This window comes from Helicoverpa zea, chromosome 5 (assembly GCF_022581195.2).
Source record: "Helicoverpa zea isolate HzStark_Cry1AcR chromosome 5, ilHelZeax1.1, whole genome shotgun sequence".
NCBI lineage: Eukaryota > Metazoa > Arthropoda > Insecta > Lepidoptera > Noctuidae > Helicoverpa > Helicoverpa zea.
The window spans coordinates 1087540-1115387 of NC_061456.1; the positions used below are offsets into that span (position 1 = coordinate 1087540).

General features: G+C 36.8%; 1 protein-coding gene across 1 annotated transcript; it reads left to right on the forward strand.

Annotated features, from left to right (window-relative positions):
• Nucleotides 1-2986: 2986 nt before the first annotated feature.
• On the forward strand, nt 2987-17992 carry LOC124630805 (netrin receptor UNC5C-like). The gene is made up of 10 exons (XM_047164816.1): nt 2987-3122; nt 7601-8050; nt 11288-11466; nt 11791-11869; nt 12213-12383; nt 12759-12905; nt 13155-13286; nt 13701-13824; nt 16225-16340; nt 16926-17992. The coding sequence occupies exons 1-10, from the start codon at nt 3053-3055 to the stop codon at nt 17087-17089; spliced, it is 1632 nt and encodes a 543-aa protein (XP_047020772.1). The 5' UTR covers nt 2987-3052; the 3' UTR covers nt 17090-17992.
• Nucleotides 17993-27848: the final 9856 nt, after the last annotated feature.

A 27848-nucleotide genomic window follows, 5' to 3' on the forward strand; every position in this document is an offset into this window, starting at 1 on the left:
AGTGGTTCCCCAATCAGCTGTAAGCCGAAAAAGTGCGGCTCGTAAGCGCTTTATCACTTGGCAACTAACCCGCTTGATCGAGTTAAGCCCCAAGATTCGAACAATTGGAGACGTGTCGGTGTCGTCCCGCATTCGTTTGCAGCACGTGACGTGGATACTAAAGAGGATCGAAGCAGAACGAACTGGATAAAGTTGACAGTTGCAGAGCTCTTAAAGTGTACGATACGTGGACGATACGATGATGAGGTGCATTCAAGCAATGTCTCGGAACAAAGACTAATTATGGTTACCTACAGATCTAAACGTACATTTATGTAGAGAACACAGATAAACCTTGCAATATTATCCTCAATTCTTTGCTATATTCAGCGAACTTGTTAATAGATAATAGACAACCGTAGAATTGCTAGGGAATTTTGCTAGAATACCTATTCCTGAAAAGTAAGGTTTAGTTATTGCAAATGTAGAGCAACTAAATATCTGTAACTAGCTTCTGCCAGAGGTTTCACCCGCATCCCGTAGAAACCTCTAGCCTATAGCCTTCCTCGATAAATGGGCTATCTAAGACTGAAAGAATTTTTCAAATCGGACCAGTAGTTCCTGAGATTAGCGCGTTCAAACAAACAAACTCTTCAGCTTTATAATATTAGTATAGATTATTTATCGTCAAGTATAAAAGTCCGAGGCACTCGAGCAGCTCAGAACAAACTCGGCTGGAGTGTCTCTAACAACCGGCCGCGGCCCCGCAAATACGGATTTACTTAAGTTTGTCCATTTTATCCACTTTGCTCGCTTAACTATTATAATAATTGGTTCCAGTGGATGGTAGTTCTAGTATTATATTTAATATAAGGAATTTTTGAAGGAGAATATGATGATGATTTTTGTAAATTGGATCGAAAAGTAAAACTGGTAACTAGGTGCTTGATACTGGCCGCTGCCAACCTGTTCTTTTGGCAATCAGTGGGGGAGGCGTAAGTTCAGCTATAGACCTCCTGAAATGCTGAATGATGAGGACAATGATAATAACTATGTTTGGTCAACCGTCTAGTTGGATAATTTAAAATTCACGCATTAAACAGAAATTACTGTTTGAGGTCAAACAAAAATTGAGAGCAAATTCACACCCTCACTACGATTTTTCGATGCTAATGTGAAATATTCCAACGGAGTCAAAGCTTTCCATAAAATAGGTAAACCTTTGATATTTTTATTGATTGCTCCACCTTTAAAGGCTCATTATACTACGAAATTCAGCGGAAAGGCGAGCCAACCCGTCAAATTTGAATTTCCGTACCGCAAATTAAGAGAGGGTAAGAAGACGCTCTTATGAGGGGAGCGAGAGAAACAGAAAATGTTATTCGGAATAAAAATGTGACTGACGAATTCAGCTACTTACATATTTTTGCGCCATCAAAAGGAGTCGATGGTTCACGAATAATTTTGAATTGAGAATACGCTTTGGCGCCAAACGCCTTTTGTGCAATCAATATTCAATGTTGGCAACACTGCTCTTCCAAGTTTGAATTTGAAATCAATCATTTGGAATTTCAAACGAAGGCAGTTGGTGTAAAAATAAAAGATACCTTAATAAAATACAGTTTCGAGGTGGAAAAATAATATTATAGTCAAAGGTCATTGAGGAAGGGTATACTTTTAGCTATATGCCTAAGCCTGACCACATCATTAATATTATTATTGGATGCCTATCTGAACTCCTCAACCCAGTTTCCCAAGCAACACGATAAGCGCCCTTAAATTGTGAAGCCACACACTTCAAATTCAGATTCAGGCTTCTGACTTTATGTAATTACTGTTAAAGATATACCTTCAATTAATAGTAACCGGAGAATTAACTAGTAGGTAAAGGACATGAGTGATTGCCCGTGATGAATGTACCTCAAAACGATAACCGGATAACGAAAACGCTTTGGATCTGACAATGCCATCTAACAGCCCTACCTTATAATAGCGACTGCCCCCGAGAATTTCTGAGATCCTGATGTTAACATACAAAAATCATCCCTATAGCCATCTCTGTGATGCTCACTGTAATATTGAAGGGAGTATCACGATTGTGGAGTGGTAAATGAGACAAACCGCTTACCCGAATGAGCCACCCCTATATTCCAACGTTCAAGACACAAAACACAGATGGCGCTTTTCAAAATTATTCACGAAGTGACATCTGCAGAGAGCTTTCGAACTAATCTTCAGAACATTTGGAATAACGCCATCTATTGGTATCACATTGAACTATTTGGTACGTTGAGCTTGGAGCTTTTGGGGAGCTTTTTAACTGTTGAAGAGTAAATGTAGATGGCACTGAATGTCTTAATATAAGGTCAATAAAAGCTTTCTTTGTGAAAAATGAACGTGTAATTTCAAGTTTGTTTCAAACTATAAACTTAGATGAGAACGGTGTATTGTTTCAGTTAACTCTGGTTTATTTGCGTAAAATAAGTGGTCCAGTGACATGTTTTGGTAAATAAGGAATAGTTTGAAAAAACGCTATTTTCGGGATTTTAATTCAAGCAGTGAAATTATTGTTTAGTACTTTCAGTGAGTTATCATATTCATTTTTTTTATTTGAAAAGGTATTCACATTTTTCTAGTGTGGCACTCCAGAAATGGGTACAACATATTTTATATAAATCAATGAAAATTTTATTCAACTGCAAGTAAGTTCCTCTCTTTTTTTTGGGAGGAGTGATCACGTGTTTGCCCAACTAACTAACGACACCAACCCAATTTTACTTCAATTAACAATCTTCACACGCTAATTTTTCTGGCACCATATTTAAATGTTTTGTTTGCTCTTCAATTGTTTCAATTTCTATTCTCATTAGACAAAAACCTAAAGGAGGAAACGTAATGAATATTAATTGGTGCGCATCCTATGGGCCTTACAATGTATCACCATAACGTATGGGGTAGATTCAGTAACCCGCGGGCCGCCGTGTCGCGCGCACGTTCGTTCATTCATTCGTTCATTCAACGAAAAACATCGCGGTAAACAGTGAATGAAGTTTTTGTGAATTTTTAATCAGTGATGATTTTGAAAAGGACTTTGAGGATTTTCTTCGTCGTTGTCATGTTTTCCAAAAATGTTCTGAATGGAGGTGAGAGCTTTTTCGATAATCTGATTATAAAGAATAATGTGGGAATGATACACCGGTCAATTCACATAGGGGTGTTATAATATCAACCCTTTGACCGCTTGAGTCATATTATTGTGGGGGCAAAAAATAGCAGCTGTTTAAAGAATAATAAATGAATGTTTTATTACTTTTTCATAACGATCTTATGAATATTTTTGTCAGGTTACTTCCGTATTCTAGTTTTTTTGTTTTGTTTTAATGCATGATATAAGGTTGAAGACCTCAGATGACCTTTTAAAAATCAAAGCTTACCTATACTTAAACAAGATAGTACCTATTTCTTTATGAGATTCAAGATGCTATATCCCGATATCCTTCAATATAATTATACAAAAACCAATTAATATTTCAAGAGCTAAACTAAGCCACATACTTAACCAATCACCCATGAATAGCGATCTAAATGTGTCTAACACAGACTATTGAGAACGGTAGCCACAAGATAACACCACTAATTGAATCGATTACCACTTGAACTTATCCAATTATAACGCAAAAGGATGTACGCATCGATTATTCGTAATGATGGAGCAACGATCCTTTAAGAACGCGTTCTTAATTTAAGTTTGAATTGTAGCTAGTTAGGTCTTATTTCTTGCCACTTTGCAGATATTTATAGTTTTTTGAGTGGTAGATCAGATTCCGGATAAGAACTTACATAATAATGTCTAAAGTTTACCTTTCATCATGTCAATAGCAATAGATATCAGAAAAGCACAATACTTGCGTTACTCAGATATAACTAAAATGTGATCTAATTGCAGGACACTTTGAAAAAATTAAGATACCTGTAGTTTTCGTTAAAACACAATCACTAACCTATTCTTATACGCAATACCAATGTGTGTAACAGCCCAACGGCCGATTACTTCTCATAAAGGCAAGCCCTAATTCCCTTACACTGGGAACATTACAGGCTGATTATGTCGAATACAATCCTTGTCATAACTACAATGTAAGATCCGGAGATAAAGGCGGGATCCCTCAAATGGCAGGATTGGTAACCTGAGTAGCTTATTGTGAGCTTGCAGCTGCCCATTCACCTGCATCAAGTTTCAAGTACAGAGATACAGTCTCTGAAACAATTGATGGTATCTTAGTATGCAATACTGTATCTGTATTGTATGATCTGTTTATTGTTGAGGAGTGACTCGGTTCCCAAGTTAGGTTTATTTAAAAGTTAAACTATATTTGCTTTTAAAAGAAGCTATATATATAATATTCCTTACAATGCTACTTATAGACGTATGCTAACCTATGTAGCATATTTTAACTACTGATCGGAACTGAGTCTACTATTGTCATTCATAAATCTAGCAAGTCAATTCACAATGACACTTTCCTTAAATGAATCAATGGACTTTCATAAAAAAACGTACACATTTGATACAGATGAAGTTATTAATCCATTGTCCATCAACGTCACAGACATTGCTACATCTTCAACCTCTCGCTCCGCCAATCATATCAGTCAATGTTCCACGCATGCCAGTAATCCTAGAACTGATAGTGACAGGATGTCAAACCATCGGTTACGCGTAACCTGCTCCTCTCAGCACGAACTCGCGCGGAATAATAAGCAGCATTACATTCCATATTTTCATTCATATCGGTTGTTGCTGTGAATTTAATCCTTGTAGGTGGATGATTTGTTGAGTTGGAGATATTTAGAGAAAAAGGACTGTATTATTTAGACTATCTTCATAGGTTTACATTAGGATTGATAATACTCAAAGAACTCTTCCTAAAAAAAGTGTTGGTCTTGTATGACACAAAATTTTTTTTTGGATACAGATGTTGATTCTAAGTAACACTCCAAATCTTAAACTTCCAAATCCTTATCAAATAACACCAAACTAATTTAGCAAAGGCAATAAATTCTGACGTAATATCCTGTCTTAATAATCCAATACGGACTAAAAGGAAGTTACGTAACAAGACTTACATGGAGTTAACATCCTAAATTTATTAAAGTCAATTACGGGACGAGTTTCATCCTCTGATTAACCGCAGTAAGACGTGGTTGTGGCTTAGTTAACTGTTCATGTTGGGTTTGCTTATTATTGTCAATTTGAAGCTTTAAGGATTGACTCATCATCGTTTTGCCTTTTGTCAATTGCGTATCGGCTTGCAGGCTGACTAGATTCAATTGATTTATCAGCCTCTCATGCATTATGCTACATGACTATGTTAACTACCGCTAACTACTTAGCTGCATACATACGTACCGACAATTAGGTAGTTAAGTAGTCTTTTGAGGGAAGTCATCAAATGATCACTCCCGCAGCGGGTGCAGCGTGAGAGGGTATCGGACTCTTGCTGACTAGAATCCATCATGTTCTTTCTTAAGCCCTTTATGTGCCATCAAATACCTAAGGTGACGGCAGATGACGTCAATATCGCCGCCTGTTAAATCATAAACTTCCACTAGGATGCTCCTGAAGTACTAGTCATAACTTATTTAATAGGTTTGTTTACCGAAACTCGTCTTATACAGGTTGACATTAACCTATAAGAGTTACTTCTGCATTAACTTTTATGGACCCATTTCGCCAATAAAATCATAATCCTGGCCAGGCTGAACTAAGTTCAAGTGTACTGACTAAATGAATATAAGATTTTAATTATTAAACTCAGTTTTCTCTCCTCTTGTGAACTGGTTTAAATGGAGGATATTAATGAAGTTAGAAATCTAGAGGAAGAGAGAGAATAGTTTTTATCGCAGTGCTTGGATATCAAAAAGTAAAAATATAAGCTTAGAAGATTAGAAGACTAGGGATTAGCAATCTGAAAAAGTAAAAATATTAGCTTAAAAGATTAGAAGACTAGTAAGAATATATTAAGCTACTTAACAAATTCGTTTTATCCCCGTTTTGTAAAGTTGAGTCAGCCTTAACTTGACAACTTTTTTTATTGAATAATAATCATAAAGTTTCATTGTACAAGTACTGCAATTACGTATGCTAAAAATAAAAAAAATAAGTGTTGAAGCCATCGGAACGACTGTGACTAGTTACAATTTCAATTATGGGGCTGTAACACGCAACCGCAGTTATTTTCATTACCTACCTCATCTTAGCATCGTAAGTGGATTGTAATTTTTATGCTAATCGAGATATTTTTAAGTTGACAGCACGTTTAACAGAAGTAGAAAATTGCTTGCACGCCTTGTTTATTATCTGTTTACCAGGTACCGCCTGCAGCGAATTCTGTAGAAAATACAGGAATATGAACAATCTATGTTTCTTCTAGCGAAGTATTTTTAGTAATTTTAAGGTCTCATTACCACATTTATGTACCATTATTATCTTGAATGACTTGTTACTAAGCAAAAGTGCAAGAGAAAATTACCACACTATCAAGGATTTAGTCTAAAGTTCAAAACTTTTTCTTGATACTAGACTAAAGTTCTTTACTGTTCAATACTTCTAAATCTATGCATAATAATTTGTCACTGTTCGTTTGGTGCTTTCAATTCAGTTGAACACTACAGTAGCCGCAATGTGCGCCCACCCTAACAGTTTGCGGGAAGCCTGTGTACGGTTATAACGCGTCGTTGACTTCTGTGTGTAACCGACCGTTTGCGATTGACAGCCGGTTAAGGATTCGGTTGAAATACGATAGACGTTTGTATTTATTGATACGGTTTGGATGGTGTATCTGTGAGGTTTTGGGTTACTCACGAGTTCACGACTATTGTTGAGTCATTCGCTTACCTATTTTAAAAAGATGAAAAAATTGAACCTATATTAAAAAAAGTACGCTTATATTTGCCACAACATTTAACTATTTATATCGAATACAAGTATTGCCTCAGTTGCACAAGAAGCGCTTGCGTGTCGATAAATTCGAATATTTTTATTGCTCTGATTGCTTAATTCATACCAGATCAAAACATTTATATATTTTAACTACAGTATCAAGCTTCATGAATCATCTATGGGCATCCTTGATTACGCCATTATCTAGTCTATTTTCATAGCCCCGATATGCACGCTTAAATATTTATGATCTTAGTTTAAAACATGCAGTGGCACCGCCTGGGCTTACTCGCTGTAATCTTGAGTATTTATCAACGAAAAGACAGCTACTGAAGTAGGTTGAACGCGCTCTTTGAAATACCGACAAAGGGCAAATAAAATGTGTAATGTTTTAATAGAATCTTTATCTACTTCATTATATCCATGAGTGGAATTGTAGTTCTTAGTGAGATATGCCTTTGATGATAAAATCTTTACCTTCTCATTAACCATTTTTATGTTTTGGTAGCACCTTAGGCGTCCATGATTCCCCCAATTCGAATTCATCTGATACTATCGCAATTCTGGATTCTTCAGTACAATATTTTTTTCACTAAATAAGCAAAGACCTCTGGGTGGTATTTCTACAGTTATACCTATGTTAATGTGTAATTTAACGTATTTTTCAATTTGTTGCAGAACCAGAACACACCACAAAAGAAAGAAGACCCGAATACATACACCCAGATGGTCTACTAAACTTCGACCCATATCTATCAGACTTCAAAACAGAAACTGAAGAAGATGATGACTACATACCTTTACCAGAAAACGATGAAACCATAGACGGTCTACCAATATTTCTACTAGAACCTAAGAATTCATATGTGTTAAGGAATAGACCAGCGAATTTGCTCTGTAAAGCTGCAAATGCTCTCAAAGTGTACTTTAAGTGTAATGATGAGAGGTCTAATAAAACTGTTCAGTTGGAATATGTAGATCCTCATAATGGAGTGAGAGTTGTTGAAGCTGAACTGAATGTGTCTAGGAGTGAACTAGACAGAGCTAATAAGAAGTATAGCTGTGAATGCTATGCGTGGAACAGTAAAGGCAAGATAAGAAGTCAGGGAGTTTTAATTGAATTTGCTTGTAAGTACAATTTTTATGGTATTTCTATTATTCTTTTTTTTGTTTATGATGTATAATATTTTGATTTCATGTGATCTATATTGTCAAGCTGAATTTTAGTATTGTTATCTGCCTTCATTCTGGCCGTTCGTAAAATAGTCATACAAACTTGCAGTGCAAACCTATTTAGACTTTTATAAATGAAACTTGTAGCTATCTTCCTACTATCATCATGTAATTTAGATTTAATCGATGATGTTCTAGTCAAGCTATTTATTGTTTCGAATGGTTTGAATCGTATTACAAACTATGTACATGGATAGTAGTTATCAGCTCATTATGAGATGCCGATTATTAAAAGCCTTAGAATAATATAATCAATACATACTTAGCTCGCTGCTGGCTCTGTTTCAGATTCAGTTCATATGCCTCATTCACAGCCTCGTTTGGGATCTCACACAAAGAAGCGTTTCCATACACAACTAGGTCTGCGTGCCAAATTAGCTTTAAGCTTCCTAACTAGACTTTAGGGCGTTGTTTTCGAATTTAAAACTCCAGTTACTTTGAACTCGGTTATACTAACTACAAAAGTTCTGAATGATAAAAAATGTACGTTCCATAGTAGTGCATTATTAGACAAATGAAATGTAAGAACCAATCTCGTGCCTATAATTAAGACAGTAAGTAATTAAAAATCTTAATCTTATGAGATATACAATAGTGATAAGATAATTCTAATGAAGTTCTTAATATTTATTGCCGACCAGCCCACTATTAGTGGAACGTAATACTTCAAAACATGTCGATGGTTATCTGAAAAGAGTTATAGCCTACAACATATTGATGTCACGGATTGCTTCTCCTGTTGTTTATAAAGCAAAAAAGTAAGAACTTCAACTCGCTTTTTGAGAATCATGAGTTGTAGGACCACACAAAAATTAATATGAGAAGGCAATCGACATCTGTTACCAGGTATTTTTTATCCATATGTTCCACCCTTTACCGAAACATACCTTTATTAATAAAAGTATCCTCATGAGCAGGTAAACTAAATGATTTAGGATCATCGTTGCTGGGATTAAGAGCCGGAGCTCGTTCAGTTTTGTTTTCATTAATTGTTATATTTTATTTCTTTAATAGTTTCCGCTGCATAACGATGTTCTCATTGACAGCTATTAACATTCAAATGTTTCTATTATTTAGTAACCGATACGCTTCGAGCAGTTTTCTGATCAACATTTTTATTAATTATGGTAACGAGGCGGTTTATCAATTTTATTGAATATTCTGGTATTGAAAGTTATGACATAATCAAAATACCGCTGGCAAGATGTGCAGGCCACCTGTCATACTTTCTTGGATCCCTTCATGATTAACTTTCTCCGATTTCAATTAATCAATAATGTATATGGCAAAATCACATCGTATCACATTTGATAGAGTTAGCTGACGCAGAATTTGCAGAATGAATTACTACTTGATCAATCGTCAAAACTGCCTAATTAATAACTAGCCTGTTTTGCACTGGAAATGCCTATTGAAATACCAAGGGAAGGTTTCGGCATTCATATTTCAGTCCAATATTCCTTTATGGAGCAATTTCTCAGTACCCGTTACATCATTTTCATACACTACAAACAGCACATTAATGTTTCCTCCATCAAATTCATAGAACAAGTTACGAGTACAAGGCACTGCTAATTTAATTTAATTCCCTTCTTATCCTTTTATGCAGTGAACTGAATTCTAAGCGGTCACACTAGTTGTGTCAAAGAAGACTAGTCTAACAGTATCGTGTTGGGTTTACAGGACAGGTTGTGTCGCTTACTGGTACTTAAACTTGTTTTTGTCTGGGAAGAGTACTTATGTCTTGTATTTTAGCACTACGTCTGTTATAGAATTCTTTGTGTTTATTGGCTGTTCCTGAGAGTTAAAGATTTGTAAGATTAACTTCGAGTCTTTGTTGGATGCATGTCGATGATTGCATTTGTTAGTTCACTAAGATTAATTCTTTGTCATAAAATCTCTTGTTGAGTTTTGTATAGAATCTTAATCAAAAAGTTCCACAGCTAGGCAGACCAACGAGGACATATTGTCAATCTTCAAGAATTTAATTTGGCATTCAATTGTTTCTATCTAGCAAGACGACATAACGGAGCTCATTCAATATAACTTCATAATTAAATCACTTGCTAACTTCAAAAATAAAACAAAACAGACGAACGTAACACAAAACTCCGAAACGTAACGCATAAATTGTGACAATAAGAGGAAAGACGAAAATAAAGTGGAGTGCAGACAATTAAGGGGCACGCCTATTGTCTAGAAATAAACACCCCACGCCGCGAGTCGAGCTATGTTACCGAAAGAAATAATCAACGAAGTGACACTTCAGAAAGCTGGAATATTTTAACGACTTTATTACTTTTCAATGGAATCGGAGACGTGTAGGTTTGGAAGCGTGGACAGGATGTGGGAGGCGAAAATGGTAGGCAGAAATAGAATGCTTAGAAACCCGAAATAGGAGGAAGTGAAAATTACTTCTGGAATTAGATATTCTGTTATGAAGTCATTTTGCGTAATCTTTAAAAAAACTGACGTAGATACATTTGAAGTTGACTTTCTAATTTTGTTTATAATTTTAGCTGCAGACACTTAATTTATCGATCGAATAACCCAACTTTTAACGACACAGCCCAACTTGGCCCCAAAAATTTTTACACTTATTTATATTTTTTCATCCCTCGTTTTTTAAGAGGGTGGATAACGGAACCATTATATGGAGGAAACATTATTTCCGCTCGTTAACTCGAGCACTTTGCACTTTGATGAATGCTCACTAGCTTTCTATTTGTGATGGAGGGTGCATCTACATTTGTTCTAGTGAAAGTCGCGACCGAAAGTAGTTCGTCAGTTCTCTGTTTGTTAATGATTTCACTTGACGAGTCCATGAAACGTAAGTTTTCTCGTTTTCATGCTTGTTGGATGTTTAGCGGTGTTTAGTTTAAGTGGTGAGTTTGGATGCCTGAATGGATTTTATGGCTGTGAATCTATAAACTTAGTATTCAGGACATGTGAGCTAGCCGTTTTGCCACACGACAACCATGAGAGTTGTATATTATTTAGGTAAAGAACTGAATAAAAATAAAATTTACCTAGGTTTCCTATAACAACATTTCATCGTATCTTTTCTGTTATGTAGTCCTATAACAGAATTCAGCTACATTCACATTTCAAAAGTTAACCTTCACCCAACAGTTATAAAGAAGCAATTCCTGCAGCAGCCCTTATCGGCAACGATAGAGGCTGGCCGAGGAGTGACCTTCAGGTGCGTGCCACCTCAAGCAGCGCCCCCACCTTCCATCAAATGGACGAGGAACGGAGTTACTATAGAACCTACGGTGGAAACTCTCGTTTTGCCAAAAGTTGGTTTGCAGGTAAGCCTTAAAATTTTGGAATGACTCTAACAATTTTTTGTTTCACGTCTTTGAATCCAAATTGTAGCTCCTAAGAAAAGCAACTTTAAATCATGCAGCATCATTAGAATCTACTAGAAATAGTCTTTAATAACTACAAAAACCAGCTGTAAAAAATGGCTACCCTAAAAATTACGCCTTTTTTACTACTTTAGCAAACTAAATAAAATGAACTATAGACAGATTGAAGCACAATATGTGAAACGATGTAACACCACATCGGAACTAGGCATCTAAAAGTCAGTCCCTTGAAAATGCATTGTACTGATTAATTACATCATACAGGACATAGCAAACTACACTTGCGTGGCAGAAAACATAGCCGGTCGACGGGAGTCCGATGTCGCTGTTTTGTCTGTCTACGGTATGTTGACATAACTTTTATATTATTAGTTATTATTAACGCCAGCCATTGTGGTGACCTAACTTGTGTTGCATTTTGTTATGAAACTCTTTGACCGGGTTGACTGAATACATTGGAAAGGTTGTTTCCATAGGTCAAATTCCTTATTCTCCACTCATAAATTTAAAAATTCTGTCCATAGATACCTCAGACTACCAGCCTTCCTTATTCATAAGTATAGGTGGCCGTTGAATTCAGATCAAAATTTCATAAGTGCACGTTTGGAAAAGTTAGGTACCTCGAAATTACCTGCTTTTCACCAATCAATGAATGACGGAATAAAAAGACATATTTTTCTATATAGTAAACGGCGGCTGGTCAGAATGGTCACCCTGGGGTCCTTGCCGCTGTGGGTCCGTCACGAGCGGCCGCCGACGCACACGCAGCTGCACCGAGCCTCCCCCGGCCAATGGTGGCGCGCCATGTAGGGGCCACAGCTCACAGAGCGATGAGGATTGTGTGTCTTGTCAGAATAGTAAGTTTTTTCAAAAAATACGAATAACTTCTACAATGTTATCATGGGTAACATAATCTTACTTATTGATTTAGACATTTAAATCAAACTAATTTTACGGATTTTATCGCGGTAATATATACGGTATATTAATATTACCGCGATAAAATCCGTAAAATTCCTTTCGACCTTTCGGATCCTTTACAGCACGGGTCACGGGCAGACAGAATCTTACTTCTTTGTTTCGAAGAAATTTAGACATTCGAAGGTTTTCGCAAAAAAAAGAACAGCTTGTGTATGGCCAGATTATTTAGTTCATGAAAGTTCAGAAAAATAGCAATAAGTATCCAGTATGTACCAGAAATGTGTTGGTAAGATAAAAACTCTGTTCTATAGATGGTGCCTGGTCATCATGGAGCTCATGGTCTACTTGCAGCGGAGACTGCGTAAGAATAAGAAGGAGGGAATGCTCTGGGAACAACTGTCAGGGTTCCACACTACAACATGCAGCCTGCGTTGATGGACTTTGCACCAGTGGGTTAAGTAAGAAACCTACATAATGTACTAATTTGAAATCCCATGATTTTTGTAAAAATCTTATCTACTCCCATAAGAAACTTAGCTATCAAATAGATCAGTTCAGTTTTCTTATATTTAACTGTTATGGATTGTTTTGCGTACTCCATTTTTTGTCAGAGATGCGTATTTCAACTTAGTATTGATACGTCATTGTAGCATTTAATATGTCCATTTTCATCTACACTATCCTGACACTCTTCTTCACTTATTTAGGGTTATACACCAACAATACGACCCTGTATGTCGGGATCGGCATCACAGTCGCCATGCTGATCGCTGGCATCGCCATCTTATATGTGTGGTGCAAGTATAGGAACAGGCCGGGGTACTCTGCTGGAAGAATAGGTATGCTATGACAAGAAATTTATCTAACTCTTACTCCTACAATTCCTATTAATTCTTCTATTCAGTTTTTATTTCTCTTATTGCTATTTAAGCGAAATTCTACATTGATTTGCAAAAAATACACAAATTGATTACACAAATTAAATGAAATTACACAAATTGATTGAGTACAGTGACTTCTAATGGGTTAAGATGGCTCCATTTTTAGTTTGATTGGAAAACAATATTTATTCCGTGAATCCACATAAAATACATGTAAGGGAAAAGTGTTCCAACAGAACTATTTTTGACATCATTTAATTATATGGGTCCAAGATTATCGGGCCGGCACTGGCACCTATCGTCCATATCAATTTGCGCCAAGTCCACAAAGCAAGAATATTACTCAAGTATAAGCTGTTCACATAACACTAGGTATACCAAAGACCCATTCAGGCAGGGACAAGAGCAACGCGGCGCCCGACCTCACGCGAACCTGCAACGAGTACTGGATGCAGGGGCCTGACAACCACTACGATATGCCTCATGTCAGAGACAGGTTAGTAGAAACACATCATACGTATGTAGATGCAGTAGTGTTTCCTAATTCTGTAGGAAGAAATGAGACAAACTTTCCTGTGCCACGCAATGGAGGGAATAGTTTTCAATTGTCATCTTATATCTCTCCATAGGTACGACGCGACCTCCGGTGCTCCAATACTCTTGCCATTGAAAGAGCAATTGAGCTGAATCGGGGGTCAAAGGTGTTCGTACAATCTCTTGGAAGAAGCCACTTGACGAAGCTGACCACAACAAGTGGAGAAGTCGTTTCTTCGGTGCCGGCAGTCCTTTCGGAAGTGGAAAATTTCTATGGCCGGTTATACGCATCGCATGCATCTCGACCTGATCCCGGAAATGAGGATTCTAGAGCCACATTAACACGCCATTTCACCGAAGACCTGCCAGAAGTCAGCAGTGGCGAAATCGAGATCGCTCTGAGACAGCTCAAAAATGGAAAAGCCCCTGGCGAGGATGGCATTACAACAGAGCTTTTAAAAGCAGGAGGTAAGCCCGTACTGGGGGAGCTCCAGAAGCTTTTTAATGCCGTCCTGTTTGAAGGGAGAACTCCAGAGGCGTGGAGTAGGAGTGTTGTCGTCCTGTTCTTCAAAAAGGGAGACAAAACCCAGCTGAAGAACTATCGACCCATTTCCCTCCTAAGCCACGTATATAAGCTGTTCTCAAGAGTGATCACGAACCGACTTGCGCGAAGACTCGACGAATTCCAACCACCGGAGCAGGCTGGGTTTCGGAGCGGATATGGCACCATAGACCACATCCACACAGTGCGGCAGATTATACAGAAGACCGAAGAGTATAATCAGCCCCTGTGTCTAGCATTTGTGGACTATGAGAAGGCCTTTGACTCGGTTGAAATCTGGTCTGTTCTGGAGTCCCTGCAGCGTTGTCAAGTAGATTGGCGATACATCCAAGTGATGAGATGTCTTTACGAAGCCGCTACAATGTCCGTCCAAGTACAGAATCAGCAAACAAGGCCCATACCGTTGCATCGAGGAGTGAGACAAGGGGATGTTATTTCCCCGAAACTGTTCACTAATGCAATGGAGGATATGTTCAAGACGCTGAACTGGAAAGGACGCGGCATCAACATCAATGGCGAACACATCTCTCACTTGAGATTTGCTGACGATATCGTCATCATGGCGGAAACGCTGCAGGACCTACAACAGATGCTGAACGACCTGGCTGAATCTTCTCTACGCATCGGCCTACGGATGAACTTGGACAAAACCAAGGTCATGTTCAATGAACATGTTCTACCGGAACCGATTGCGATACACGGCGCCGTTCTCGAAGTTGTTCGGAAATATGTATACCTCGGGCAGACATTGCAGTTAGGTAGAAACAACTTTGAGGACGAGGTGAATAGGAGAATTCAGTTGGGTTGGGCTGCATTTGGGAAGCTACGTCGAGTCCTAACATCGTCGATCCCACAGTGCCTAAAGACAAAAGTCTTCAATCAGTGCGTCCTACCTGTCATGACTTACGGAGCCGAAACGTGGACACTGACGGTACGGCTGGTCCACAAGTTCAAAGTCGCTCAGCGGGCTATGGAAAGAGCTATGCTCGGCGTTTCTCTGAGGGATCGCATCAGAAATGAGGTAATCCGTCAGAGAACCAAGGTCATCGACATAGCCTACCGAATCAGCAAGCTGAAGTGGCAGTGGGCTGGCCATATTAGCCGAAGAACCGATAACCGTTGGGGTAAACGAGTTCTAGAGTGGAGACCACGCCTCGGCAAACGTAGTGTAGGACGTCCTCAGGCACGGTGGAGTGATGACTTGCGCAAGACGGCTGGCAGGAGCTGGATGCGAGAAGCCGAAAATAGATCTCAGTGGCGTGCACTTGGAGAGGCCTATGTCCAGCAGTGGACTGCGATAGGCTGATGATGATCTCTCCATATGCCTAATGATTGATGCAATGAGTCATAGTGTCCCTACACAATATTTTAATACATTTCTCCTGTGAAGTCTTGTCATGTATTCGTAGTTTGTGTTACATTTGTTTCCAAACAGGTGTTTAATAACGAAAATAAAATAGTTTTTGAAAAACTAGGGTTGCAAAAATCATCATTCCAATATTTATACAAAAGTTGCAGTTTACATAAAATAAGTTTTCCTATCCATATTTCTAACCGGGTTATAAAAAGTAATATCTCCACATAAACGTCCGAAACTCAAATAATATTGCGCAATATATTTTTATAGTTCGGGATTTTTCTAATACTTTCCTTTGAATAATACTGAAAGGGCTTAATGCCTGCTCACCGTAAAAGAAAAAGGTCGTAACATAAAAAGTGATGTTATGAGATATTGTTGTTTGTGCGGTAATAAGTTTTCGCATCCATTTGGTTTATGCGCCATTATTCTTGCACCCCTAGCTATTCATCCCCATTTGGGCACCGGAGTAGACATCAGTCCTCGGCCGGAAGCAACCATTACGAGATGAAGCCTTACAGCCCTTCCGGGGACTCCGCGTCCAGTTGTTATACCAATTGTAAGTATGTTTATTTTACAAGAAATCGAAAACAACATCACAAATCCGGTCATGTAATATCACTTAAAATAAGATTTCATATTTCCGAATGTTAAACAATAAAAACAATGACTATGTCGGATGCACCAAAAACTCTAAAAAGCACTAAAAAAGTTTTACCTGCATCCCAGAAATTGTGTAACTTGATATTTCTTTGGCACATCTGCTTTGTGATGTCAACCAATTCATTGAAACCCTTTTTAAGAATCATTAGACCTTAAAAATCAAACATGAGTCACCCCAAAATTGTGAGAACCTCAAAAAATATGTATGTTTCGTGTCAAATTACAACCTAATGTAACTACAAATCGGTTCACACTTTGATTGTTTAATCATTCATTTGATAGATTAATGAATTGAAAAAAATAAAACGACAAAATAATTCATAATTTCTCTACAATTATGTGTTCCGCTTCAGCTGTATCATTTCAACTCACTATGTTATTAATCAACTTAAAAAAGGAGGTTCTCCGTTTCTAATAGTCAATGTAGCTTTAAAGATTACACGAAAAAAAAAAGAAATTGTAACTCCTCATTCCTTTACAGCCAGAACAATGACATCCAGATCAAGCGAATGCTCTTCCCAACTCGCAGAGCTCGTAACAGCGTCCCCTACTTCCATGTCTAAAGTAGATGTAGCTGTTACCTTACCCACTGGACACCTGGACACCAGTTATAGAGATAAAATATGCCTGACTATTGTTAAGTAAAGTTCCTTATAGGAATCTATCAGATTTGTTCGGACCAGTGTAGAAGATTCAACAGTGGATATGAAAGTCTATCGATATTTCCTCTAGTCATTCTGCTTTTGTGAAGTCAATATTTTCAATTATAGATTCAGCTACATTGTCTTCAATATTGTTACCTACACTCTGAACATAATACACCTTTGCTTTATTGTTTTCTACAACATTTGCTGCATTATAAAAGTCACCTCTTAGAAAACACACATTGGGAATCTCAAGTCGATAGCATTTTGCAATAAAGCATAAATGTTTGCACGCTAGTTGCGTTTGAATTATATGTAATGACGCTCTTTGTTATCATTGAATTTTCTAGAAGCTTATATGGCATCGCGGTTTATAAGTGGAAGTGTTTGCAACGACCTCTCGTACATTTGATTCGCGATCTGCAATAGCCTCAATTTGGATATTATTACTACCAGAATATTTACGAACGCTATTAGCAAACGCACTGCAACGGCTGGCTTATATAGAACACGATGTTTAACTAGGACAGTTCAATTACCTCCTTAACGTGAACTACAAATATTATGTGCCTGTTGTATATGCATTTATGTAAATGTTAAACCTATTAGTTTGAGGCCTATCAGTTTCAATTGACACGCAAAAAGTATTTTGTTTCTTTATTTCTTACTTTTGATGTGGATATTATTTTCGATATTAGTTTTGAATGTTTGTATTTATTAAATAAGCTAATGAATTGGTACGGGTAATGTAAAGTAGATGCTTTGAGTTTGAGAAAATGGTAAGTAATGGAAAGTTAAATAGGGCCTAGTTGTGGCATGCATTGATGGTTACATATGAGAAAAAGAAATCCATTTCTATACAAAAATTTCAATGAATGTTAAAAGTTTTAGATGCTATATATTATGCTTACGCGGTGTCCTGCGTGAGCGACGAACGCGACGCGACGCGACGCAACACGACGCGACGTAATGCGACGCGATGCTATACGCGACAGATGTCCTACGTGATTTTGGTCATTACTTCTCAAATCATGGAGAAGTTGTGTTACAATTTTGCTTGAAAGTTCATATTTAAAGTACAGACAGCAACAATCTTCCAACTTGTTTGTACTAATAAACGATTTCTTTAATATTTATGTTTTTTTTGTCCCACAACAATCAACGCTTCTGAATAGTTCGCGGTGTCGCGTCTGGTCGCCCTCAAAACAAGTACGCGTTACGTCGCGTCTCGCCGCAGACTGTCACATAGGCCGCATGTAGGGAATTCCTTTGAGTTGATCGCGTTCGTCGCGTTCGCAGCGTCGCGTCGCGTCGCGTTCGTCGCTCACGCAGGACACCGCGTTATACAATGCTATTCTTTCAAAGACTGAACGAATCAATGAAACAACTGCCAATTTGATACGCATTTATGATATTGTTTTTTGTATATTAAACTTTATGAATTAAGCTTTGTAAATTACCACTTGTTTGTAATTGATGAAAATATAACATAATTTACGTTTCATAAAGAAAATTAAGTGCCACTATTTTTAACATAGGTCAGAATACCAATATTTTTTTCCCAAATTCTTTATAGGTAATCTCCACTTCTAATTATACAAGTTTACTAAATAACAGCTGGATTATCGAGAAAATACTAGAATCTGAGCAAAACAAATTCTCTAGCTTAATTTCACAGATTTCTAGGATTAATTTACTCTATAACAATACAATGTTCAGAGAGGAATGTTAATAAACAAATTGTTAGGTGGGTACGTAACCTAGATTGTGTACTATTTCCATCAAATACATTAAATACTTTAAATACTTTAGATAAGTCTGTAGGTACTAACCGATTGTAAATTATGTATTTAAATCTGTGATATTAATTAAATTAATTTTTAACATTTATTTTGCTGTGTCATTTTATTCGAGTGAGTCAACTTGTCTAAATCCCTTAACATCCTGGATTTTTTTATGTTTGTGTAACATATACCTTTACTTAAGTAGACTTTTAATATATCGTTTATTACCATTGAACTATTTGAAGAGTGAAAAGTAATTAGAATGTTTTTAAATTAATTATTAAATTACCTTAGATGTGGCATTGTCTATCTATATAATTCATATCGCTATCAACAATTTCTGCCATTTCATATATTTAATCAAGTACTTATCTCATTTTGGCATCGAGTATCCACTTTCCTGCATGTTCTCAGGGATATCTCATTACAAATGATAAACGCCAGATATCTTGAGTAACTTTACTCTCGACTTATTGTTTTGATCTTTACCCTTATACAAGCTTTCTACGCTTGCCATAAGTATCTTGAAGGAACTTGGTACAAAATTAATACAAAACTTCTTTTTTTTAAATGTCAATAAATGTATTCAAAAATAGCAAGATATTCCCTTAACGGAACTCTTAATAAAAATAAATACCTACAAAAGAAAAATAGTTTGAAAAACTAAAAAACACGCTGTTCATATACATACATAATGTCATCAGAACTCTAGAGTGTGTGCAAAATTTCATCCTAATCGAAGACCGGGAAGTTTGTCAAATTAAGATTCCAAGATTTTCTTACATACATATGTAGTTAGTTACAAGTGAAGCTAATATATGTATAAGCTTGTTAAAAAAGAAAAGAATCCCCTAGGCCTTTCAACTCGTATAGAGTTGAACATTCAAACCAGGTATACCGAGGATAAAAGTTTCCATATGATTTTTTCCTCTAAATTCTACATTAATTAAAATGCATAGTGTATAGCCTCGTCATGTAACATTGACTACAGCTTTCCACATAGATCGCCACTTCTATTGAAGCATGAAGCTACGGAGTGCAGTAGCTAACCCTAATGGCTTGTTATTAACTGCCCATATCTAATTACTGCAGTGGAACTCAACGGGATAGTCTGATCGATGTATAGGGCTGTGGTAGTGGAAGATTATTGTGCAGAAGTCTAACTTGGCCTATTCTTTTAATGAGTACGTAACTATGGTTTTTTAATGCGTTACTCGCAAATATTTATCCTGAGTCTTAGGTATTCTTAGTTAGGCAAAATAATACGAATTACAAAATGTTTGTTATCAGAGTCTGGAATATGTTGCCTTTTGATATCAACAAAATTCAACTATCATGACTATGAATGTGGAGTGGGTTTTCTTACACAAACTTCATACAGTTGCCTACATTTATATTGTACTCGTACAAGTATGTACATAAAATCAATGAAACGCTTTACAACTGTGTTGGATCACCCAATAAAAATTAAGCACTTAAAACAATTTTTAAAACCCTTTTAAATGATAAATAAGAGCTATTAATAAAATAGAGGAGCTTTTTGTACCATACGATTCTCCGAAGCACTTAAAGTTGTATTTTTATATGAAGCAATTTGATTTGACACATGACTTTAAGGAGTAAATAGATACCGTTTTAATATGCATACCTACGCAGTAAAAATATTTTTGAGCATACCGTATTGTATATTTCACTTTTTGTAAACCGCCTCAATCGTGTCGGGCCCGTCACGTGAGCATAAAATAACAAATCAGATCTATTTTTGTATGTTCCCATTAGTCAAATTGTATGACTAAAACAAGTTCAAAGTTCCTTTAACTGCGTGCATTTGTCACTTAAAACGCACTAATTGGGACACTTTAAGTACTTCAGTGTTATAAACGGAGTTTTAGATTTTTCATTTTTGAACACCCTGTATTTATGTCGTGTCTGAGTTATTTTAATTGTTTGAGTTTTCGAAGAATTTTGATGTGATCTGTCTCGGGATTAGGATCACTTTTTGGTTTGTGTACTCAGATTTTGTTGGAAAAATCTGAAAAACCAGCTTAGGTAGGTACGCTTCTTAATAGAATTGGACTCATTGAGAGTTTAAAAATTAAAATAAGATAATTGCTATACATATTGTTTACTTTTGCTACGTATTGGGAGTCACTAGTCCGACTTTTATATTTAACTTACGAATAACTTAGGTACCTTTTTATGATGAACTTTCATTAGGTAAGTATTCGATTTTCATTACTAATCAAAAGTTGGATACAAACAAACACAAAAATAGAACGATATCTGTCCAATCAATCCGAAAACTAATTCTGAATCAAAGCAAATAAATGGCCAAAGTACCAGGGCCACATAACACACAAGAGGTTATGACCCCCACTTGTTACTATGATTCCAACGAATGAGTAACGCAAACAAAAATATCATTCAGATTCGTATGACTAAGAATTTTCCGGGAAATAGTTCGCGGTTCAAGATATTCAATTTAGCTCTTTGTCATAACTAGGGTAATGTACTTGTACTTGATGTTAACGTGATCTAGATTTCGGTAGAAAGAGGTAAGTTATAATCTTTATATACTAGATTTCCATTTCTCTTATTTTCGTAGCTTTTTAGGACCGAAGAGTACACTGCTGACTTGACATTTCTTTTCCTTGTGTCTACGGCTACAAGATTACAGTATGATTAAATTCAAATTACCAGCTTTCCTTGGTAAATAATGATAAAACCTTGTTGAAACCTGTTCAGTTATCTACTTAATCTTTACATAAATGGAACTGAAATCTATTTTTTTCACTCGAAACCTTAGAGGACGACATTCTTCTTCATTCGTGTCGATGACATTTCTTATAGTGAGACTACACTTTGTCAGCCCAATATGCCGCCACAGCGAGAGCACGGCAGGATGCGTTCAATAGGTCCTCCCATTTACTACATTTTCAGTCTTTTAATTCATTTCAAGTCATTTTGTCAATTTGTACTATACAGTAGTACACATATTTTCATTAGCGCCAGTACATACATAATAGTAGGTAATTACAGCGGACGCATCTAATGGAGACCACTAATCAATCAATCAGACAATTATGTGGCATAGCGTGATTGCTAGCTGTGACGTACTCATAGATTTGTCAAATCTATGCCACTGTTTGGGATTTCAGTTTTGGACATAATACACATGAAAAGCTATGAAAGTCAGCACTACAGCTAATGACAAGAAAAAAACACAGGAAAGGATTTTTTTTTATAAGCTGAAGAATATAAGAAACGGTAATGAAAACTTCAAATGACACAAGATAGGGCGGCAAGCTTGATACGAGTAAAGGACAGAATTATAAAAGAATAGACAGTACAAAGTTTATTCCGTAAGGCACACTTGGCCAGTCTGGCACACAAACTTAGGACCATTGCTTTGTAACCTTCAACCATCAGATCCATGGCTGAAGCTAAGCCCTAAAGAGAACAAGTCTTTGCTAAGCTTTTAACGACTTTTTAAGGGGCATAAATTGAATGGATTCTGCTGCATTTATACCTAGGTATCGATGCATAAAACTGCAAATTGCGCAGCCGTACAGCCGAGACAGACAGTGTTTGCTCAAACTACCCGCATATTCATTAAGTTAATTGTTCTGTCAGTTCGGGGAAACTATTACCTTAATAACACTTTCCACGCATCGCTGCTAATAGGCAAATTCCAAGCTGTTTGACTTTCCATCAAGATTCTGAAATTGTAGAGTGGTATAAAGAATTACTTAATTGCTCTTTCGTCTATATGACTTTCTTCCCTGACTTATCGCCCACCTCCATTATTTACTGCTAGAAAAATAGAGGCTTTCTTCTTAAAGCAAAGTAGCATTAAATATAAAAAAAAAAACTATGCAAAAGAAATCGGTTTACGTTTTCATAAGCATTTTCTTAGCCTGACTAGTAATATAACGATTCACAGAGGTTATCCAAAGTACGTTTAATTAATAGTCTTCTTCTCCGTGTAAATATGGTATCTAATTAGCACTGTACAGTTATTGCTATCTGCAACACAAGAATCTTTACGCGGGCTATCCAGAAATGATGCTCCGTTCACAAGTATGTACCGACGCATTTCTCCTTGCAAGCTTCCTGATAAATGCCTTCCTATCTCAAACAATTTTGAACTCTATTGGCTGCAGTTTAGAGATGATTATGGCATAGTTATTTTCGAAGGCATATTATCTGTTATTTGGTAGTATAAGCTGCAGAATGTTCCGGAGATGTTCGATTGCAGCGGACTCGACGTGCCGACTGCGAGTTTAGGACTGAACGCCGGTAAAATGCTGCTATTTGTAGTTGAATATTTCTAGAGAAACAATTCGTAGTTATTTTACTAATGAAAGTAGCTTCTATTAATTGGCACTAGCAATGTTGGAATGAACGACAAAGGTACTATCGCATTTTGTTCAATTCAATATTACCTACTTCCAAGGAATCCTTGAAAAGTTGGGGTAAATAAATATAAGGATAACCTGTTTTTCTTTCTTCTTTTTTTCCAACTGTTATTCAAAGGGAACGGAAGTTATACGTTTTAGAAGACTCCCTCACAATTTCCCTTTACTCTTCAATGGAAATCCGTCTGTCTACTCATCGGCCATGCGTCATTTTACGAGAACGCGTGACGGTCGTGGCATTGTGGACATGCACGGCGCTCGTCGCGACTGTCCACGACACGGGAATTCACGAGACTCGCAACACTAAGTGGTAATTATAAGTAATTAGACGATCATTATGTTAGTTTAAATAGGTAGTTTCTTGTCGATAGAAGATTGAGGACTGTGAAAGATTTTTCTACCTGTGCTTTTGTAGTGCAGTTTTTCTAGAAATTTACTAATATGTTTTAATTAAGCGAGCAGACCATTTTTTGGAATGTCTACGGATTGTAAAAAAACTCTGGATTTATTTTTCATAAAAAAATAATATATTTAATTAGTTATGTTACAATTTATATAATTTGTACCTAAACTTGGAATACATAAGACGAAGTTCTTATAAACTTCTTTTTCACGATTTCACTTACCTACTCGCCTCAAAGCGTCATTTTAGCCGACACTATACATGTCGTACCGCCCGACATTCACGTCGGATGTATCTGCGACAAGCGTGCGACAAGCGCGCGACATGCGGTATGTATCACTTGTCGTACCGCACTCCTAAGATACATCCAACATCTATTGTTATACTTTTATTGTTTACCATCTTGCGTAAATTGAATTTTTTGAACATTATAGTTAAAAGTAATAATTCTAAAACTTAATAATTTTAAAACTTGGTAATAGCGTAGTAACTATTAAGTAGTCTATGGTAATGGGTAGATAAGGTGGTACTTTTGCTTAAAGAGGTTTCTCTTACTCCATAGAATGTCACTAACCAAGAAAGTGAGTTGACAAGGTTGGATAGGTAGCCGCTCAATGCAAAAAACAGGTACTCTATCGGTTGAAAGTCGACCCCAACTTAGTTGGATAACTAACCTAACTGAGTACCTAGGCAGATGATGATGTGTTTATTATTTCACAATAACCTTCATTATATCATATGCTACTAGCCCATACCAGTATGAAATGTAAAGAAACTTTTTATTCTCATTATAGATACTTTTCTGATATTATAGTATATGTTAAGGGTGATGTTGGTAACAAAGACTGTATCATAATAATTTTCCTGTGAAAAATTATTCCCGAGTTTTTCGTTAATTATGAGCAGAAGAAAAATGATATCGTAGTTATTTTTTTTCTAAGAAAATGGACTATTATAGTAATATGTCTATCAGTTGTCATTTAGTAGGTAATATGAGAAAATAACTGTTTTGTTATTCGATCTATTTTCTTATTCTTGGAAGAAAGAAAGTAATCACTGCGTGGGATGGTAATAGCCTGGAGTTATAGGATGAGTCATGGAAAGCTATGGGATATGCTAGATCTTTGTGGGTTTACGTCACAATTAATCGTGAGTCATAATAATTGATTCCTTCCTGTTGCAAAATAATGGATACTTTCAAGTTTTCGTCGGATGATGATGTACAAAAAAAAAGTGTTGAAGAAAAGTTTTGATCACAACCATTGCAAGCCTACTTCATTACACTTTGAATCCTGAAAATCCGAGAAGTTATGTTCCATTGAAGGTTTAAGAATAAGACAGGAATAACGCACATTGACATGTACCTACCTATCGATTGCTAATTATTTCTAAACCCTCGCAACACTCATACTCATTTGCCTCAAACGAGCTAAGCAGCTAATATACAGTTTATGTTCTCCAAGTCAAATGCAGAGTACTCAATTACATCCCCCGAAACAGCAAACATTGGCAAATGACGTCATCGCAGCGGACACATTGTTTGCTGGTCTCTTGTGATGGCTTGTGAATGTACATGTTACACGTACTGGGGATCATGGAGCAAATCATCTGGGAGAGTAGAAGGCGGAGATAATGGACGACTTTCTCTAATCTTAAAAAAATATCGTTTGGAAAGAGGTATTTGAAGGAATAACGACAGGTTTTGATAAGTTCCAACACAAAAGAGAAATAAACGAGGTACGAGATCATGCTGTGTCCTAAACAGGAAAAGAATCTGTTGTTACTTCAAAGTTGGTAACTTAATCTGAGGCACATAAAATATTGGGTCTATCATTCTGAGAGATCAATCCATCTTCAATTTCCGACTTTTCCAGATTAACAAGTTATGTAAACAGAGTCAAAAGTTTCATAAAACAGTAACAGCTCTCATTAGAAACATATCTGTTTATCCCTATCATCCTCCGAGCCTTTTTCCCAATCATATTGGGGTCGGCTACCAGTCTAACCGGATTCAGCTGAGTACCAGTGCTTTACAAGAAGCGACTGCCTATCTGACCTCCTCAACCCAGTTACCCGGGCAACCCGATACCCCTTGGTTAGACTGGTGTCAGACTTACTGGCTTCTGACTACCCGTAACGACTGCCAAGGATGTTCAATGACAGCCGGGACCTACAGTTTAACGTGCCATCCGAAACACAGTCCATGGTGTCTAAGATATACTTAGAAAGTACATACAAACTTAGAAAAGTTGCATTGGTACTTGCCTGACCTGGGATCGAACCCGCGCCCTCATACTTGAGAGGTTGCTCCTTTACCCACTAGGCCACCACGACTTTTTTATCTGTTTATCCCTAATAAGCCCCAATATCCCAAAGGCTTCAACAATGTACGATCACCGCATTTGATGCCGATGCGCGCAATGATGCCTAATTAACTGCAGGTCATTAACCGCTATTGATATGACGTATTACCGTATGGGAGCGACGCCGAATTCAAATGATGAAGTGTTATTTTGCACGGTCGATTGGCGTTGAATGTATTGGCCGTAACTAGTGTTTATTTTCGTTCGTATGGTTCAGTTGGTTTTGGTGAAGCAGGTTTAGATATGAGATAAGTATTGTTATGCTCTATAGATAGTACAAACAAGAATTAATTAGGAACAAAACTATTGAGTAAATATCTCAGCAGAGTATAAAAGCAATGCACAAAAACAGGATGGTAAAATTGTACACCCTTAAACTGAAATTCTTCCATTTTAGTCAGACCCTCGAAAAGAAACTCCAAAAAGTAAGAGATAAAATACATAATTTCAAATGTACAGAATCCATCTCACAATCATAATACAATTGATACACCTCCAAACATTAGTCTTACACAAGACACGGGCCGAACAATTCTAATATTGAATCAGTAATCGTCTCGATTGAATCGAATACCGTGGTCGACTCCGATTCCCCGATGCATTGCGGAGGAATATCCAATCGATTATCGAATTGTTTCGATTCGAACTGTATCGAGATGTTCCGAATATTAGATGGGTTTTAGATAGCGTGGTTAGATTGGGATAGTTTAGCTTGGATGATGAAAATTAGATGATTGTGTAGTATCTCTGATTGTGATTTGGTTAAAATAAAGGTTCGTTACCTAGAATATTATTATCATTGTATTTGGGTAACTAACGAGATACCAGAACTACTATTATATATGTCTGAAAGCTCTCTTGGTTAAGTGACAGTATTTGAATTTTACAAAACACATGTCGGTTTCAAGACACATTAATATTGTTTCATGATAGCTCTACCAGTACATAAATGGCAAAGAGCTTATATATTATAACCTAATGTAGGTATGTTTTACACAACATGACTACACAAATATTTTTGTTCAGTTTCCAGACCATTAACACTTTTTTTGACCCCGTAATCTGACCTAAGACAGTTCAGAAGCACCTAATATTTCTTAAACCTCCAGACATGATTCACGTTATAAATTCCCTCATTTATAACACGTCCCTATTCCATATTAAAATCTAAGCCATATCAACAGATAACAGCCACAAACGAAGACATTTGCCAAACGACTTCATAAAGCGAACATAAAACGTTTAATTTACGAGAACATTTAGTAAGTTAGGACGAAGCTCGTCCTACTGACGTTTATGTACCCATAAACCTTTTATGGTGGTCAGTAGACGGTTGTGTGTGTGCGTTTATTTTCTGCATAACTTTTAATTAATATAACGTAAAGTGCGAGTCTCTAGTTGCTAATGGTTGAGGAGTTAATAGTGAAGTTATTGGTGTAGTAATCAATGACATAAAAGAGATTAGTATTTTGTTTTATGAGTCTACAGGAGCACTTATCGTAACTGGTGGAAGTTGTTGTTGGGTAATAAAAAGAGATTAATTGAAAAATATGAGTCCATGTCACCACATCTATTGATTTTTTGATCAAGAAGAATCACTTCAAGATGCCACCAACCCAAATAACACAATTCGTCCTCCCCAAGCAACACGTTACCCTTCTTACATCGACTTTTAATTACCCCCAATTTACCTCAAAGGCAATCAAAATTTACACACCAATAATAATAACATCTTCATTACAGGTTTACCCCACAAATTCAATCCCTTTAATCAATCCCTAGACGTAGGGGG